Source organism: Gopherus evgoodei, chromosome 15 (genome assembly GCF_007399415.2).
Source record: "Gopherus evgoodei ecotype Sinaloan lineage chromosome 15, rGopEvg1_v1.p, whole genome shotgun sequence".
In the NCBI taxonomy this organism is placed as follows: Eukaryota; Metazoa; Chordata; order Testudines; family Testudinidae; genus Gopherus; species Gopherus evgoodei.
The window spans coordinates 29,521,487-29,540,462 of NC_044336.1; the positions used below are offsets into that span (position 1 = coordinate 29,521,487).

The 18,976-nt window shown below is 46.9% G+C and overlaps 2 protein-coding genes across 6 annotated transcripts in view; one reads left to right on the forward strand and one right to left on the reverse strand.

Moving 5' to 3' along the window:
• Positions 1–8,266, forward strand: part of ASPSCR1 (ASPSCR1 tether for SLC2A4, UBX domain containing) — a 91,178-nt gene extending 82,912 nt beyond the window's left edge. For 3 of the 5 annotated variants that reach the window (XM_030533967.1, XM_030533971.1, XM_030533970.1), the window contains 4 exons: positions 3,306–3,357; positions 5,048–5,117; positions 5,495–5,682; positions 7,140–8,266. In XM_030533967.1, coding sequence (XP_030389827.1) covers positions 3,306–3,357; positions 5,048–5,117; positions 5,495–5,682; positions 7,140–7,153 — 324 coding nt within the window. In that variant the 3' untranslated portion in view covers positions 7,154–8,266. Of the gene's footprint in view, positions 1–1,209; positions 1,553–3,305; positions 3,358–5,047; positions 5,118–5,494; positions 5,683–7,139 lie in introns of those variants that run through there. The other 2 variants (XM_030533968.1, XR_003996575.1) reach the window with 2 other exon arrangements.
• Positions 8,267–10,838: 2,572 nt separating this feature from the next.
• CENPX (centromere protein X) lies at positions 10,839–18,950 on the reverse strand. Its single transcript, XM_030533973.1, has 5 exons — positions 18,849–18,950; positions 16,896–16,947; positions 12,459–12,512; positions 11,814–11,902; positions 10,839–11,607 (listed from the first exon to the last, which is right to left on the reverse strand). The coding sequence occupies exons 1-5, from the start codon at positions 18,933–18,935 to the stop codon at positions 11,593–11,595; spliced, it is 297 nt and encodes a 98-aa protein (XP_030389833.1). The 5' UTR covers positions 18,936–18,950; the 3' UTR covers positions 10,839–11,592.
• Positions 18,951–18,976: the final 26 nt, after the last annotated feature.

Sequence of the window (18,976 nt, forward strand, 5' to 3'; positions counted from 1 at the left end):
GGGCGTTGGTTAGTTAAGTTGTGGTAGTTGTTCACCCTTCATGGCATTTCTGGCTGGCTGAGCTGAGGTTTCATTCTCTGGAGCCCTCTCGGGTCTCCTGTCTTGTGAGCTCCAGGGGATTCAACTAAATGTCTTTACACTGCAGCAGAAATGACTTGAGATGTAAGGGATGGGAGGAGACAAGAGAGAAGGCAGAGGGGATTCAGCCTCAGATCTCTGGGCCATTCTTAGTAAGGTAGATTCTGACTACCTCATCTCTCCATTCCTGTGGCCAGACTTCAAATTGCAGTAGCGTCCTTCCATCATGGCTCTTTACACAAAGATATTTCATTATATGATGAGATCACAGATGGGTTGGTAAAGGTAACTGCATAGATGTAGTATACTAAGGCATTTGACATACTACCGCACAACAGTCCTGTTAAAAAATTAGCAACATACAGTATCAATAAAGCACGTTAAATGGATTAAGAACTGGCTACCTGACATATCAAAAAGTAGCTCATTGAATGGGGGGAGTCTAGTGGGGTTCTGCAGGGATCAGTTCTCTGCCCAATGCTATTCAACATTTTCACTGACGATCTGAAAATAATTATAAAATCACTGCTGATTAAAATTTGTGGATGACACAAAAATTGGCAGAATGGTAAATGACAGGCCAGTCATACAAATGTATCTGGATCACTTTGTAAGCTGGGCCCATTCAAGCAAAATGTATTGTAATACAGTTACATGCAAGGTCAGACATCCTAGGAATAAAGAATGCAGGGCATGCCTACAGAAAAGGTTTAGGAGTCATAGTGAACTAAAAACTGAACATGAACTCCCAATGTGATGCTGTGACAAAAAGGGCTAATGCAGGCTTGGATGTATAAACTGTGGAGTAGTGAGCGGGAGTGAGAAGTGATTTTATCTCTACATATGGCATTGCTGAGACAGTCAACTTTTTAAAAGGGCACAGAAACTCTGGAGAGAGTACAAAAAAGAGCCACAAATCATTTGAGGGCTGGAGAAAATGTCTTACAAGGAGAGACTTGCAGAGTTCAATCTCTTTAGTTTATCAAAAAGAAGATTGAAAGGTGACTTGGTTAGTATAAAAATACCATCTCCAGGAGAAAATAACCAGGTGCTAAAGAGCTCCTTCATGTACCAAAGAAAGGTAGAACGATGGCTGGAACAGGAAATGCCAGATGTTCTGCTCTTTTCAAGGCCGGGAACCAGGGTCGGTAGCGGATCCCTTCCTTATCCCGTGGACGACTCACCTGCTCTATGTGTTCCCTCCATTCCCGCTGGTCCACAAGGTCCTTCTAAAGGTGTGCAGGGACAGGGCCCGCTTGATTATGATAACTCCAGCGTGGCCCAGGCAGCATTGGTATCCGATGTTGCTGGACTTGTCTCTGGCCGACCCAGTCCCCCTGCCCCTTTACTTGGACCTGATCACCCAGGACCACGGCAGGCTCCATCACCTGGACCTCCAGTCTCTACACCTCATGGCGTGGCTCCTGAGTAGCTGACCAGGTCGGAACTACGGTGCTCTACCTCTGTACGTCAGGTACTACTGGGCAGCAGGAAACCTTCCACTAGAGCGACATACTCGGCCAAGTGGAAGCGTTTCTCCTCTTGGTGCACGGAGAGGGGTTCCCTCCCTATGGAGGTTTCTATCGCCAGTATTCTCGATTACATCTGGGCCTGGCGATATCGTCCCTTCGGGTTCACCTGGCGGCTATCTCCACCTTTCATCTGGGAGGAGATGGCAATTCGGTTTTCTCTCACCCTACGGTGAGTAGATTCCTGAAAGGACTAGAACACCTCTACCCCCAGGTTCGACTCCCTGCCCCTACCTGGGATCTTAACCTGGGTCTGACTCAGCTCATGGGCCCTCCATTTGAGCCATTAGCGACTTGCTCCCTGCTCTGTCTCTCCTGGAAGACTGCTTTCCTGGTGGCCATCACCTCAGCCAGTGACAGAACTCCGGGCCCTCACAGTAGATCCCCCGTATACAGTCTTTCATAAAGACAAGATGCAGCTGAGGCCGCACTCTGCCTTTCTCCCCAAGGTGGTCTCAGCCTTTCACGTCAACCAGGAGATCTTTCTCCCCGTCTTTTTCCCAAAGCCCCATTCGTCCCGCAGGGAGCAACAACTCCACTCGTTTGATGTCCGTCGGGCACTTGCTCCCCACAACTTGACCTGGTGCATTATTTCCACATCACCCCAACTTGTTAAAAAAAAAAGGGGGGGGGAGTGCGAAAGTTTGTACAGCACTCTGTAGGTAAAATTCACTAAGGGCTAAGCATTCTCTAGTATGATAGGCAGCTTCTCCAAGTGAGATGCAAACCTAGAACAGCAGGGTGGAGGACTGCAGGCCTGGCTTGTGGAGCAGGACTAGAACAGCAGGGAGATTTGAAGGGTTAGGATTGGGGTGCACTGTGGTGGCGACGAGCCCCCACACTGACTAGCTCAAATCAGCACTGCTATTTCCTCAGTTTCTTAGTTGCTGGTCTCTGTGGCAGACTGTAAAACAACTTCTTTGACTTGCATTAATGGAACATTGATCCCCAGCCTCTTCAGGCAGGCAGTGCCAGTATGGTCTATCCAAACCAGGGAACTGAAGAACATTTCAGGCACCCTGCAGGAGAGGAAAGGGGCAGCTGTTAGCAACAGTGACACCAGAGATGTTCTAGTGTTCTCAAGGAGGGGAAGGAAGAACAGGTGACCCTGGTAATGCAGACTGGGAGAGAAAAAGTGAGGTATGATGCAGGCTTGCCCCCAAGGTGTCTATTTTGCATATGCCAACTGGACAGTATAAACATGGGGTGGAGCATGGCACCTGGGGAGACTGCTTCCCACAGGGAGTCAGGAACTCTCTAAATGAAGCTGAAAATCACATAGTGTAGCAGATTCCAGGGGCTGTCACTGAACACCATGCAGGTTCCTCAAATATATCTGTGTAGATGGTACTCAGTACACTGAAAATTGGCTTGCCCATCCTGCTTGCATTTGCTTTTATTTTAAACTGGGCTCCAGAAGATGCTGCCAGGACATAACTGGCAAAGAAGTGTCCAAGCTGCTGTCATGTTCAGTTTCAGCCCTCCTCAGCTCATACAGTTGCATTTATTTTAAGGGGCTTTGGGGGTGGAGACGAGCAAATGCCCTTGTTTTCATGGCTGCAGTGCCTTTGCCCTGGGTTGGGGAAGAGATTGGGCTTCCCTTAGAGAGGTATATATAATGTCCAAGGCTGGCTGCCTGTGAAAACCCTGCAGCTTGCCCTGTCCCCTTCTCAGCCATCCCTTTTTTCTTTGTTTCAGGCTAACCTCTTCCCAGCATCTGTCATTCACTTTGGATCTGAGGAGCACAGAGGTGAGTTACTGCCATCTCTTCTTCAGCTGGCTCCACAGCTGCTGTGTGTTAGCCAGATGAATTGTGTCGGTGGCTTCAGAATAGTTCCAACAAGAGATCCCAAACAAAGCTAGGAGTGGAGACACTGGAATGAAGGACAGGAGGGTTAGATGGCTCAGGTATTTGGGGGTGGAATATGGAGCCTTGCATGGGCAGCACTGGTTTGTGTTCAGTCTAAGGTTGGAATGAGGGTAAATCATTAATCTCCTTGGCTGGGTGAAGGGAGCTGGGGTGTGGTAGCTCGAACCCTAACCCTAGCAGACAATTCCCCACAATTAGCACTAATTAACTCTTTTTGTTAGCAGTCTCAGCAGAGGGACTCCTATATCCCAGAGTGAGAACTTCCCAGAGGTGGTACTTCCAGCTCAGGGTTGAGGGGCATTGGTAGGAGAAGGGATGAGGTTTATGTGAATCTTGCATTGCTTCTGCCTCTACTGTGAATCACTAAGGCCTCATCTAGACTAGCTTGGTTCTATTTCAACTTAAGTGGATTGCCAGTTAATGCAAGTTAACTAACATAATTGTAGATGTAAATCAGGAAGCATTTCTTATGAGATCTATTAGGCTATAGAGTAGGCACAGTAGACAAACATGGAGTGGTGGTCTCTGAAGGGAAGCGTGGAAGTCCCATTGCTTTAAAATTAAACAAGACAAAGAACAAGAAATTGCACTGAAGGGACCAACCTGTTGTGGCTTCCTGTGGAGATGGACAGTCTGATTCTCTGACATATTTGTGGTGCTGTTAATATTAGGGCTTGTCTATATCACAAAATTGCAGCGCTGGTGAGGGGGTTACAGCGCTGCAACTTAGGAGGTGTACACATCTGCAGGGCATCACCAGCGCTGCAACTCCCTGTTTGCAGCGCTGGCCGTACTCCCGTTTTGTCTCGGGTGTAGAGGATCCAGCGCTGGTGATCAAGTGTAGACACTTACCAGCGCTTTTCTTGACCTCCGTGGAATAAGCAGGTATCCCAGCATACCTGAGGAAGCCTCTGGTAATCAAGCTGGTCTCCTTCCCCGGTTTGGTCTCGCGTTCCCCGAACCCCGAGCAAGTAGGTCTCCTTCCCTGCGGTTTGCAGGGTGGTTCGGGGAACGCGAGAGCAAACCGCGGCGAAGCTGGTCTCCTTCCCCGGTTTGCTCTCGCGTTCCCCGAACCCCCCTTGAAGCCGCCCAACAGCGCTGCAGTATGGCCACATCTAACACCACTTGCAGCGCTGGTTGCTGTAAGTGTGGCCACTCTGCAGCGCTGGCCCTATACAGCTGCACTAATACAGCTGTAACAACCAGCGCTGCAAAATTTTAGATGTAGACATACCCTTAGTGTCTGCCTCTCAGAGGTGTAAAGGGAGAGAACATAACCTCTGAGATGCAGAGATCAAGTGCCTGAAAACCACAAGTTTTGAGGGATGGATTAGAAATGGCAAACAGTATTCAGAACATAGAAGTTAGGGGGGAATCAGCATGGCTTGAGAGGATCACTACCACCTAGTAGCTAACAGTGTTGGCTATTGTATTGGGAAAAGGCAGAAACTCACTGAAGCACACAAAGGGAGATTAGCTGGAACTATGTGGTTCTGAGGTGCTGCAGTAAGTGTCTGCAGGTTGACTGATGTTACTATCTTAAATGTATGTGCTTGGGTTTGTTTTACAGATTGTTACTTGAGACCAGAACTGCTGGAGTCCGCAGTGTCCCCTTCCACAGCTGACTTGCTAGTAGCTAGGTAGGGACTGTGAGCAAAGCTACTTAATGTGAGTGGGCATTTGTGGGAAGGGAAGGGTGGAATCAACACCTCTCCTGGTGGAGAGGGGCAGAACCTACAGGCACCAGAAAAACCTCCGCTGCTCTCAGGCTTATTTACGACTTTGCAGCTTGGTGAACTCTGCTCAAATGGGGAGGCATGTCTGTTGCTAAATCTGGCAGGAGCTGGAGTCTTCTGCTTACAGACTGGTATGTGCCCTAAAGCCTTTGCTTCTGGAGTGAAGATTAACATTTCAAGGCCTGGGCCTGATGAATCACTGGGCTGGGATTGTGTGCTGGGTATGTGGAGACCAGTGTGAAAATCTTGCTTTCATTCTGCTTTCTTGTTTCTCTTCTCAGAAGCTTGTCCAAATCACTAGTCCCTTCTGCTCCACCAGCTTCAGAAACAGCTGTTCCACCCCCAGTTGGGCCAGAGGAGACAGATGGGAAAAGAACTGCTGAGAACCCAGAACCAGCAAGAGCTGCGGAAGTTTCACAGCCAGTGAGAAGGCCCCCTGAAAAAGTACCAAAGTGGCTGAAGCTGCCAGGTATCATCTGGGATCAGAGGGAGAGCTTTTCCTCCCTGCTCTGTGGAAGCTGCCTCTGCAGAGTCTCACTGCAGGAGTCAACTGCCATGACTTGTGATCTCAGAACTATTCAGTTTAATTGCTGATGGGTATGATGTGGATCTGATGTCCCAATTGTGATAAGGAAAGGCCCTAGACCTCTATAAAAGCTATTTGGGTTATTTCTGTGTGCTGGCACCATCTCTCTCAGAACCATCCTCTTTGCCTTGATTGTGCAGTCTTGCTAAAATTCTGTCATTAATACTTCATTGTTAGTGCTTATTGCTATGGAGTGGTGGCAATCGCTCTGTAATTAAGATTGCAACCGAATTTCTATCAAAAATCCACAGTATCAAACTCTGTCTCAAAATGCTAGGTTAGATCTGGGAAATGAAGTGAACTGGAAGAGAGGTTCTTGAATTATGTGCACACACAATGGGTCATCAATGTTCAGAAAGACCATCTAACATATGCAAAGAATCCTGTGGCACCTTATAGACTAACAGACGTTTCGGAGCATGAGCTTTCGTGGGTGAATACCCACTTCCTCAGATGCATGACATGTACATGCATCTGAGGAAGTGGGTATTCACCCACGAAAGCTCATGCTCCGAAACGTCTGTTAGTCTATAAGGTGCCACAGGATTCTTTGCTGCTTTTACAGATCCAGACTAACACGGCTACCCTCTGATACTTGACATCTAACATATCTGTAGCCAACCCCCTCTACTCCAGTCCTTCCAAAAAACCCCAAAGCAGAGCTAAAATCTCTGGCTGAGATCTGATTATAGCTTTTGAAATTAAAATTTTACCATTTGATTCTGGCAGGTGTTCCAGCAAGCTTAAAGTAGGGCATCAAGTAACTCTCTGGAAATATAAAATCTGTGGTTTAGTCCATTTGCTCCTATATGGCTGAAGTCCTTTAGAATGGCTCATGGACGTTGATGCAGGGTACATGGGAGTCCGCAGAAGCAATATGCATGATGCATTCCCATACTAGGTAAAGAACCTCTCTTTTCCCTGTAGGGAATATTTGGTTAAAGTCTGTAGTGCAAGAAGTGAAGATGTTAACCACCTGTCCTGCCTGCCCGAGATTGGCAGTGTTGAGAGGGCTGTGAGCAGCCAAGTAGGAGTGAAGAGCAGTGTCTCTGGCAATGGAGGGGGGTCGCCATATCTGCCCTGGAAGTCACACTGTTGTAGGCTGCACTATTCAGTTCTTACCAAGCTCTGAGGCTAAAGTGCTATAAATATACCATTTGGGTACAGTTGGAGAGTGGAGCCCAGTGTGTTCAGGGCCTCAGCTAGGTCACATTATTGGGTGAGTATGTAGGACAGGCCCCTGTGACCCTGGCAGGGTTTGGAGAAGCAGCCCTCACCCTTTCTCTCTAACAGGATTCTGATAAGTGCTATAAGCCCCTCCTTATGTTTTCTTTTTGCAGCTGGGAAGAGATGAAACATCCCAGGTGCTGAGCCTGCAAGATTACTTGGCTGGACTGAGAAGCAGCAGAATCAATTGCACTTCTTTCCAACTAAATTGCCACAAAGTTTGTAATAAACCATTGGTGGTCCTGGAGAGACCTGAACAACATGATTTATTTCTTAGAAAAATAAAATAGAATAGCTATTTCATGTTGCTAATTCTATCCTGTTGGGAGCAGACAAAGTCCCATGTGTTGTAACACTGTCTGCCTGGCAGTAAAAGCAGGATCAGGAGAAATTCAAGGTGTCCTACATGCATGTAATCTGAAAGGAGCAGGTAGAGAGAATTCTTCCTAGCCATCCCTTGACTGCTGACTTTCCTTCTATAGGTGTTTGACACTCAAGCCTTCTCTCTGATTTCTGTCTTCAGAGGTTATCTGCAGCAGTGTGGCTGCTCTGCTACCTGAAACAAGACCTTAGTGCTGAAATCAGCTGCACAATTTCACCTACAGCTGTAAAGTGTTGCCTTGAGCTTGGCTGGTCCCTTTGGTGTGACAGTGGCTACTGCTGCTGGTTGTCCTGCAGGGACTGTTTAGAAAACTCACAATTTACTGAGTGGCTTTTGTTGAGAACTTCCTGGTTCATTGTACTTGTCTGTTTTCCACATGCCTATGGACTATGCCTCTGGACTGAGCTGTTTTATTTCCATTACACATAATTAACATAATTAATTACTCCTCTAATAAGAGCAAAACTCCAGTGAAAGGTCTCTTCATTTGACTCTCCATCTGCTGATTTCTTTGGCTTTGATATTGCCTGCAATGGAAGTGCTGTGTGTTTGCAGTGTGAGTACTGTAAGAAGTGATGCTCTGCCTCATGCATATGCAGGGTAGGGATGCGAGTTAAGGTTTAGAAATGTGCCTGTTATAGAGATGAGGTCTGTAGTGCCACAATATCCAGGCTGCTGTATTTTATTTGAAGTTTTTTTTCATAGTCCTGTAATTCCAGTTGGACAGAGTTACTGTGTTATGGTAATAATTCTCACCATGTTTTCCCTGTACAGAGTTTTTTCCTTGAACTGTGTGTGTGTCTCCACAATTTGTAGATGTAATAAAGCAGAGTGGCCATAGGAGGCTTTTTGTCGGGCTCTTTGATAATGTATTTCTTCCCCACTGTTCTGTTTCTTTATCAGTTCACAGGAACCTGCTCCCTATTTTTTTTTCCCTTCAACAAAGCAAAACTGAGTTTTGTACCATCTGAATGAACTTCAAAGTGGCTGAAAGGGGCACCCAGAGTTCCTGGCACTTGTCATTGTCTTCCAGACTGGCCAACATTTCCCTTCAGGTCTAATTACTTCCACATGCTCCTAAATGCTTTGATGAACATCAGAGGGAGGGGGAGCAATGAAAGAAAGGTAGAAGAGGAAAAAGGAAACTCAAAACTGAGGGAGCAGCCTGTAAGGGAGAGAAGATTGATTTCTTATGTGATACCCAAACGTGAATAGACAGGATGTGTGTGCTGCAGCCTCTGGCACTGGGGAATTGACTATTTTGGTGCTCTAAATAGTAAATATTCTCATATAGAAAACACCCAAGCACAGGAGGAGTTGCACAAGGGAGACAAACTAGCAAGATTCCACTGAGATGAAAAGGATTTAACTAACTAAATTCTGAGATTGTTACTTTTGGATTAACCCTGGGATGGAAGAGTTTAATAACAGAATCCATCCTTTCTGGCCAGGTGCTTGATGAGTTTCCTTCCAACTGTGCCCTATTCTAGAGCTGCTTCTGCATTACTGTTTCCTCTGGTTCTGTGCTGATGGCTGGGGGGTTGCTCTTTCACATCTTGTGGAATAGTCCGTCTTAATCAATATGCTGGGTGTACTGTGAGAGGAGTGTCATTTGAAGCAGCTCTGTCCCTCAGCCCATTTGGGGCCAGGGAGCTAACTCATGCTATTTCTGCATGGGTAGCATGTATGAGCCAATGTTGTTTGACCCATCCAGGCGTAGAATGGATAACAGAAGCTTGGCTGATAGGAGCTCCCATCACCACTTATCCCTTTTGATTTCACTGATCCTCCTTTATCTCTGCTAGAGACTACAGCCATGATCAAATGCTACTGTTGGGCTTGCAAGTGGCAGCACTTCCCTGAGACACACCTTACTGCTACTTAGAAAGTGCTTTGACAGGGCATTTGCTCTGTAAGAGTGTCCTGTAACTTCCTACTGAAGTCTTAAAGGTTTCTCCACTGTCCCTTCTACCAGCAACAAGCTGGTCTTGGGGAGCATTTGGGGTAATAACTGACTAGGATGAGAGGCTACAGCTGCTAGCCTAAGCTGGGGCTGCTGTGTGCGCTTCAGCAAGGAAGTTTAACTGCTGCATTACCAAGTCTAGGGACATTAAAGTCTTGGCACAATTTCTGTTTAACCTCAGGTAAGCAACAGCCACAGGAGCAGTGTTCGGTTTAATTGGATTCCTAGAGAAAACTTTCTGATCATTTTAAAATCAAGATAACTTTTATCTTGATAAATCAAGATAATCCAATTACATTATGACAAATGGGCTATGCCACTGGGAAGCAATAAGGTAAGCAAGTGGCATTTGTCTTCTGGGGCATAGGAGTCAGCCTTCATATTGCTAATTATGCACATTACCTCATTCAGCCAATTCTGTGCCCAAGCTTGTCTGTCTAACAGACTCTGCCCCCTGTGCAAGGTCAGTGGGATGGTGAAAGGCTGCCCCCTTCAACAGTTACCAGTCAAACTAATCCTCTGTTCATTGAGTGGTTGGTTAATGCTGGCAGCCACCATTAAAGATTGGCCTTACCAGTTACACACCTCCACTTCTGCAGTTATCCTTAGCCTGTTTCACACAAGGAAGTAGACTTACAGAATAGCTGTCTAGTTTCTTGATGGCTCATGGAAGTGACATCACAGCACGGCATGTTCTGGATCTTTAACATGCTGTTTCCATGGAAGGAGAAAAATAAGTGCTCTCTGGAAAAAACAGCTAGGCCCTGAGACAATCTTACACACTGACAACTGCAGGCTTTCCAGCAGGGCAATCATAATGAGGAGTCTTTGTTCCCAGTACTCAGTAGCAGAGTCATACATGAATTACTTAGCATATGATGATTTAGATAAGCATCATTTGACCTGACCTCTACTAGTAATCTTTTCATAAAGCCTTAGCCTGCCTGGTGCCTGTAGAACTGTGATCTGCAGACCTTGATCAACATACAAATGAGGCAACAAAAGCCTCCCCCCATCATATCACCAGTGATCATAGCCTGAATGAGGGAGAGCAGTGCTAGTGGCCCATCCACTCCTTGCCTGCCACCAGGGGCAGTTGGGAAATCTCTACCACTTTTCACAATGGACCCCACAAAAGACAATAAGCAACTGGAAAGCTAGTTCTCAGACATGTTGGTGTCAGCTGCTTCTGCAGCAGCAGGCCTCATATTTCCCAACAAAGCCAGGTTCAGCAGTGTAGGTCCTGCCTACATGTGTAAGGTTTCTTATTTCATAGCTTCCCTCTCCCCTGCTGGCAAAGGGGACACGCTGTCCCATGATGTGGGATTCTCACACATGCTGTTTGTTATTCTGTCCCTTTTTAAGAGTTTTCCTTTTCGCCTGTGAAGATTTAGAGAAGAGGGTGGGGGAAGCTGAGCAAGTCTTTGAAGCAACTTGACTTTCGATGATTAATTGCGGTGAAAAGTCTAAGCCAGGGAGACTTATTTTTGATTTATTGATGTTTCTTTGTGAGAACAAATTTATAGCAGAGAGAAGCTGCTTCTGAGAAGAATATCAAACAGTTAAAAGGTTCTAAGCACTCTTTGATGTCACTGCCCTGGAGGAATGCTGGAAAGTATTGGGGAAGAGGCACTGTTTATTTATAAAATAAAGATCAGGTACCTGCTTTTGGCATAGACCTTCAGCTGAGTGCCTGTTTAGACTACTCAGACAGCCATGGAATTCGACTTTAAACCCCTGCCATAGCAGCCTGCTGAGGTGATGAGAGCCCACAGCTAGAGGAAGGTTTCCAGCCACACACACTCCACAGAGTGGCACCCGTTTCTTTCACTGGTAGAGAAAGTAACAGTGCTTTGGCCATGCTATTCATTCTGGGCTGTAAACTGCAAACTGCTACTGCAGGAGCAGGATGGGACCCAGTTTTTGAGGGCAAGATGCCCTGCTATAGTAATTTGGTCTACAACAATCAAAACGTGCAACATCCTTTTTTAGAATCGCCTCTTCCTCTTTGTGGTTGCTGAGGGCTTGCTCTGCTCAGCTGATAGGGGTGAGGAAGCAGCTGCTACTGTAGCAAGATGTCAAGGGCATAGTGAAGCAACAACAATGCCCATCCCGGTAGCTAAACAGGCGGCCAGTCCAGACATTCAGTATCAGATTAACTCCCAGATCAGGACTTTCTCCTCTTAGTAGCTGATGCATCCCATTCTGCTTGATCAGGCCTCTAAAAATCCAGAAGCTGTAAGGAGAGACCATCAGCTGCTTTAGTTCTCATAACAGTAAGAGGCCGTTCCAAACTAGTCATTGACACATCTGTGGGGTCCCCAGCAGCCCTGTACGGATGTTACTAACTAGTCAAACATCCCCCTGAAGGAAGGGGATTAAGATGCCTCTGCCCATATCCTTATCCTGTTAGCAGGGGAAGCTGAACTACACTTTACATACCAGCTGTGGCAGCACTTTCTCCACGTGTTCAATATCCACCTTGTCCAAGTCTTCAGCCTGAGCCTGCCGTGTGCTGCGTGCTGCAGCTTCTGCACCACACATGCAAGACAAGACAAACATCACAAGTAGGTGTGGAAAAGGAAGTCCTAAGCTAATAGGGCTGGATTTTGGGGTGCAGCTACAGCAGCACAAGGTAAAAGGGGAGCAATTTCTCAAGACCCCTCTTGTTTTTAGTCTTGCGTAAAATGGAATCTTTCGTGGCATTATACAACCACAGTTGAGAAGAGAGCTGGTCCTCTTCACTCACACTGGCTTATGCTGTTGCAACAGGGAGTGGCATCTAAAAAGGTAGAAAGGCCATTCCACAGGCAGAGTGGGTACAATTGCCTAGCAATGAGGCACCTGCACTTGACAGAACAGGCTTGTTTCCTTACACTGTCCTGCCGCAGCAGCCTGGATTTGCTAATCGGACTACCCCAAGGAAGAGCAGCTCTATGGAAGATTGCCTTTCCTCGAGGGAAGTTTTAGAAAAGCTCCATCAAATCACAAGCAAAGTGTCTTGCCAGAACTGCCACAACTTTTCTAATTGACCCAAATCTATGACCAAAAGTACTGAGAATAAAAGGGCAGCTCCTAAGCACTTACCTCGAACAAACACGTTCAGCATTTCTGCCATTAGCAGCAAAGCATCACTGCTGACTAGAGGCAAAGGAAAGTGTTATCAGAAGACATGCAACAGGAGGAGGAAGGATGGGCACAAGCTTAGGGCATTATCCTAGAACTTAAGGCTTGGGTTGAAGACTTCAATAACTCAGGCATAGGTTAGGGGTTTGTTATAGAACTGGATGGGTAGGGTTCTGTGGCCTGCTTTGTGCCAGGGGTCGGACTAGATGATCACATTGGTCCCTTCTGACCCTAGAATCTATGAATCTAAGTCTCTGCTCCACCACAAACTTCCCATCTGCCCCTGGGCAAACCCCGAGTAAATTAAACTAACCCACTTTAATTCTGACAGAGCATCCACATATGGTGCGGGTTTGCAGACACTATGGCTTGCATTTCCCACTCTCAGAAAGCCAGGCTGGGGGGACTATCTGCTGGTGGAATCTTTCAGGAAGCAGGTAGGAGAGCTACAGGAGGAGATGGCTAGGCTGAGAAGCATCCGTGCCCACGAGGAATTCATTGAGAGTATTCATACAGAGATGTCAAAGGCTGAGGAAACTATCCAGCTAGAGAGGACTGCTGTCATGCCACCAAGGAGGGAGGAAATGGCGCTGCCACAGGGACCACACTGGCTGCTAGTTACTTCTTGAAGCAGACACTGCTCTACCCCTATTCCCAGCCCACTCACCATAGTGATGAACTGTTCTGCCAACAAGCCATGAAGAATCAACCCCAATGTGAAGGAGGAGAAGCCATGTACCACCAAGGCTAGGAGGATCTCAGCCACCGCTCCCAGGAAGAAATGTCGTGTAGTGATTGGTGAGGGGGACAGAGGCACTGATCTGTTGGCCTGACATGACATCCTGGGAGGCATGCTGCCTGCCAGGGGCCCGTATCAGACATTATTGAGCGATAAGGATCATCCGGCCTTCTACCCCATGCAGGCACTAATGATACTGCAAGGTATGACCCTCAGCAGATCAGAAGTGACTATAGGGCTCTGGGAGTAAGGGTAAAGGAGTTGGAAGCGCAGGTGGTGTTCTCTTCAATCCTTCTGGTCAGGGTTAGGGGCCTAGGCAGAGAGATCCATCCTAGAAATGAATGCCTGGCTGCAAAGATGGTGTCGCCAGGAGGGCTCCGACTTCCTTGACCACTGGTTGCTGTTCTGGGAAGGACTACTAAGCAGAGAAAGGGGTCCATCTAATGAGGAGGGGGGAAAAAGCATCTTTGGATATGGACTGACTAACCTTGTGAGGAGGGCTTTAAACTAGGTTTGATGGGGGCAGTTGACAAAAGCCCACAGGTAAGTCCAAAACATGGAGACCTGAGAGAAAGGTCGGAATCTGGGGGGAGCATGGGCTGTCTTAACCGGGATAAGGGAGAGACACAAGAACACAGGGAGGAAATCAAATCATTATCTTAGATATCTGTATACTAATGCGACAAGTATGGGGAATAAGCAAGAAGAAACTGAAATGCTAGTTAATAAACAGAACTATGACATAGTTGGCATCACAGTGATGGGACAATATGAAATACAGTATGGGTATAGAAGGGTACAGCTTGCTCAGGAAGAACAGGCAGGGAAAAAAGGGGAGGAGATGTTGCCTTATATATTAAAAATGTACACATTGGACCAAGGTTAAGATGGAAATAGAAGACAGACTTGTTGAAAGTCTCTGGGTAAGGATTAAGGGGGTGAAAAAGAAAGGTGATGTCATTGTAAGGGTCTACTACCCACCTAACCAGGAAGAAGAGGTGAATGAGGCTTTTTTTAAACAAACAATCATCCAGCACACAGGACTTCAGCTACCCAGACATCTATTGGGAAAATAACTCAGCAGGGTACAGATTATCCAACAAGTTCTTGTAATGTATTGGAGACAATCTGTTAGTTCATAAGATGGGGGAAAGCCACGAGGAGAGAGGCTGTTAATTTTGACGAATAGGGAGGAACTGGCTGAGCATCTGAAAGTGCAATGCAGCACAGGTGAAAGTGATCATGAAATGGTAGACTTCATGATTGTAAGGAGTGGAAAACAGCTCAATAAAGCTCAATAAAGATAATGGATTTCAGGAAGGCAGACTTTAGCAAAGTCAGGGAGTTAGTACGTAAGATCTCATGAGAAGCAAATCTAAGGGGAAAAACAGTTCAAGAGAGTTGGCAGTTTTCAAAGAGATGTTATTAAGGGCACAAAAGCAAACTACCCCACTGTGTAGAAAAGAGTATGGTAAGAGACCACCCTGACGTAACCAGATCTTCAATGATCTGAAACTCAAGAGACCAACAAAAAGTGGAAACTAGGTCAAATTACATAGGATGAATATAAACAAACAACACAAGCACATAGGGACAAAATTAGAAAGGCCAAGGCAAAAAACAAGATTAAACTACAGTAGAACCTCAAAGCTACAAACACCAGAGTTACAAACTGACCAGTCAACCACACACCTCAGCTGGAACTGGAAGTATGCAATCAGGCAGCAGCAGAGAAGAAGAAAAAAAAAAAGCCAGTACAGTACTGTGTTAACTGTAAACTACTAAAAACAAGGCAAACTTTAAAAAAAGATTTGACAAGTTAAGGAAACTATTTATCTGCTTGTTTCATTTAAATTAAGATGGCTAAAAGCAGCATTTTTCTTCTGCATAGTAAAGTTTCAAAGTTATATTAAGTCAATGTTCTGTTCTAAAGTTTTGAAAGAACCACCATAACCTTTTGTTCAGAGTTATGGTCAGTCTCCAATTCGAAGGTGTTTGTAACTTTGAGGTTCTACTGTAGCTAGAGACAAAGGATAACAAGAAAACATTCTATAAGTACACTGGAAGCAAGAGGAAGACCAAGGACAGGGTAGGCCTGTTACTCAATGAGGGGAGAAAAACAGTAACAGAGAATGTGGAAATGGCAGAAATGTTAAATGACTTTTTATTTTCACCAAAAAGGTTAGTAGCGATTGGATGTCTAACATAGTGAATGTCAGTGAAAATAAGATAGAATCAAAGGCTAAAATAGGGAAGAACAAGTTACAAATTACTTAGGCAACTTAGATGTCTTCAAGTCACAAGGGCCTGATTAAAAACATCCTAGAGCAGGGGTGGCTAACCTAAGGCATTGGAATAAACTGTCCAGGCAGGATGTGGAATTTCTACCATTGGAGATTTTTAAGAGCAGGTTAGACAAACACCTGTCAGGGATGGTCTAGATAATACATTAGTCCTGCTGTGAGTTTAGGGGACTGGACTAGATGATCTCTTGATGTCCCTTCTAAGTCTATGATTCTATGGCTTTAATCCAGTTTAACTAATCCACTTTAAATTCACACCTTTCATTAGTCAGTCTTAATTTTCTTAAAGTGTTCCCATGTAGACAAGCCCTTAGTCTCTCTAGGTCTCAATTCCTTATCTGCATAACGGAGGGGAGAGGGGGGTTAACAGCACTTCCCTACCTGGAGAATAAATACATTAAAGATTCTCAGATTCTATGGCAAAGGGGGCCAGATTAGTGCCTTCGACTAGCGGTTCTCAAATTTTTTTTTTCCATGGACCACCTGAAAATTGCTGAGGTCTCGGCGGACCACTTAATGATCTTTCCAAATGTTGTCTGTACCATTAACTAACTACTGTAAAGCACTTTGGATAAGTATTATATACAAAAAATTAACATGTTTTTGTTCTACAAATAAAAGCATGCAACTCATATTTTAGTATCAGTCGTCTCTCCCCCGCTGTGGCAGTTACCAAGCTGGGCTGGGGGAGAGACACCCCCGCTTCCCAACGCAGCAGCCCCCAAGCTGGGGCTGGGAAGGAGGGGGGGTGTCTCTCTTTGGCAGATGCAGCCCTGAAGCAGGAGAAAGTCGCCTTTCTCCAGCGCCACATCCCATCCATCTTGCACATCCCAAATTCCTCCTACCCCCTCTTCTCACCCCACTGTCCCCCCACCTCCTATTCCCCCCAAGGCCACCACCTCACTTTACATGTGCATCTTCTCCAGGGTCCAGGCCCCTAATTAGTGCAGCTCCACTGATTAGGTGGACAGCCCTTCATTCTCTCATGTGATGCCGCTCAGGTGTGCACCATAGAAGGAACTATCCGTGGACCACAGTTTGAAAACCTCTACCTTAGACAGCATGTACATCCAGGGAACAAGTGTTTGCCCATTTAAACAGTGAACCAACACAGAGCCAGGGTGGCTTCCTGGTCACCTCTGGTATTCCTGAATTTCAGAAGAGCTCTGTGTGGCTTGAAACCTTGTCTCTCTCACCAACAGAAGATGCTCCAATAAAATATATTACCTCACCCACTTTGTGCTTCTAATACCCTGGGACCAACACAGCTACAGCTACACTATGTACTATAGGCAACTAGGTAATTTGCAAAAGGAATCTAGCTCTCTACAGAGAGTGTACAGGAGAAGCACTTACCTCGAGTTTTGTCATCTTTGAAATGGAGATGAAGTATTTTGTTAACAGTCTCCTGCATGAAAACGGAACATGATATAGAACTGGTGAGTGAGAAGTAAATGAAACTCCTTTTCCTGCCTTTCCTGACCAAAAACTGTATAAACAGTCCTGTCCTCCCCTGCCCCACAGTTGGAGAAAATCCCCCAGCCATTTCTGAAGCAGCACTTCTCTCTCTCTGTGCTTTCCTTCCCACCCCTTTGTCTTGGCTACTACTTAGGCTGCAAGCTCTTTGGGGCAGGGATTGTCTCTCACTAAGCATCTGTACAGTACCAAGCAGATAGGACCCAGGCCTTGTCTGGGATGCTAGGTGCTACCACAATACAAATAAGTAGATATTTAAATCCTTTATTCCCGCACCGGATGTTTTTGGAGAGGACTTTCCTCTTCTGATCAGTGCATGAGAATCAATGGTTGGAAACATTTGCTTACACATACACATCCCCTCAAGTGTTTACATCTTGCCACCTGTTAGGAATAGAAAGACTTACATCAACATGAATGCTTCATGTCTTTGAAAGCTGCCACTCTCAACTTCCAATGACATGAAGCTATAGTTTCTATCTATAAGGTTTCATCTTGATAAAACCCTAAACACTTTCCCCCTTTATCTGCCCCTTAGGCTGCTTGCATGAAAACAGTTCTGCATTATTCTTCACAGTGAGTCAATTAAGTCAATGTCTGATTCTCAGTGCTACCGCAGTTAGTTTGCACCTACTGCAGAGGATTTAGAAATTCCAATGCAACCTTTTCAGTTAGGTTTAAGATAAATCCTAAAAGTTGTTGTAAAGTCTAAGTTTAGGGCAAGGCTGTAGCTATCCATCTCCCTCTAACTATCCTTGCTTTTGGAGATCAGGCCAGGACTGAACACACCAGCCACCAAGTCTTAGGCAATAATTCTGGTTGCAGGGAATCCTATCTGATAACCAGTTTTTGGCACAGAAAGTTAAAGGGGAGCAAGAATTTGATGAGGTTGAGGCAGAGAGAAACAAATTAGGGGGCAGAGCCAGGGAAAGAGGTTTGCATATCATCTCCAGACACATTAAACAACACTGAACTCAGAGATGAGCTGATCAAAGGCAGCAAGAAGGAAGGAGCTGCAAGGAGAGAGGACTATCATCTTCAGTGAAAAGTCAGTGGGTAGGTCAAAACAACACTACACGTGCAGCACAAGAAGCCACACCTAGAGCTCAAGAGCCTGGTGGTAGCCTGCCACAACCTAGCAGCCTTGACCGGCCAACAGAGCATCACTGCTGCTAGCACCAAAGTTAGTGAGTTGAAGGAGGTGGGGGAAAGCAGCCCACTGACCAGAAGTGAGACTAGAAACTGCTCTTCTGTGAGGCAACGGTGGGGGAGACAGGGTTACGCGAGAGAAGCCAGGTCTCCCAGCCCCCTGCGGTTTTGTTAAAGGGGAAATGGGATGGGAACTGGTGAAGGCAGGCGGGCCTGCAGCGACAAGTGGCTGAGCGCGGGAAGCTTCCGGCGAAAGGCGCGGGGGCACCGCAGACGCGCTGAGCCGCCACCCTGGCGCACGCTCAGCTGGTTACAGGCCGGGCCGGGGTCTGAGGGCTGGCAGGCGGGAGGCGCTTGGAGTGATGGCCGCTGCCGTGAGCGGTAGGCCTGGGGGAAGCACCGGGCGCTCGTGACCAGGCAGGGCCAAGCCGGGCCGGGCCCGGGGCCAGGAGACGGAGCATCCCAGGGCGGCGCCACGACCGGCCCGGGCCGCGAGGCGAGGCGGGACGGGGCGGCCGCCCCCTGCCGCACAGCGCGGGAAGCGCGCGCCAGCTCACGGAGCGCGGGCCCGCTGCGCCACAGAGAGGCAGGCGGGCGGGCGGCAGCGGCGCCGCGCTCCGGGCCGGGCCGGTGGTTAGCGCGGGGCACCTCGTACAGCCCTGCAGCGGCCTCCGCCCCCCGCACCTTCCTGAAGCCGCTCGCGCCCTCTTCCCGCTTCTCCATCCTGCAGCGACGCTGTGGAAGGGGCGGGCCTACAATGGCGCTCGGCATTCTGGGAACTGTAGTCCCGTAGAGTACCCCGCTCCCGGAAG

Excerpts from the sequence above, each read along its gene's own strand:
- CENPX (XM_030533973.1), bottom strand. The coding sequence starts at position 18,935 with ATGCCGAGCGCCATTGTAGGCCCGCCCCTTCCACAGCGTCGCTGCAGG. Across the intron at positions 12,513-16,895 it reads CAAAGATGACAAAACTCGAG|TCAGCAGTGATGCTTTGCTG; the intron begins GTAAGTGCTTCT and ends CTTTGCCTCTAG. Across the intron at positions 11,903-12,458 it reads GCTGAACGTGTTTGTTCGAG|AAGCTGCAGCACGCAGCACA; the intron begins GTAAGTGCTTAG and ends TGTGTGGTGCAG.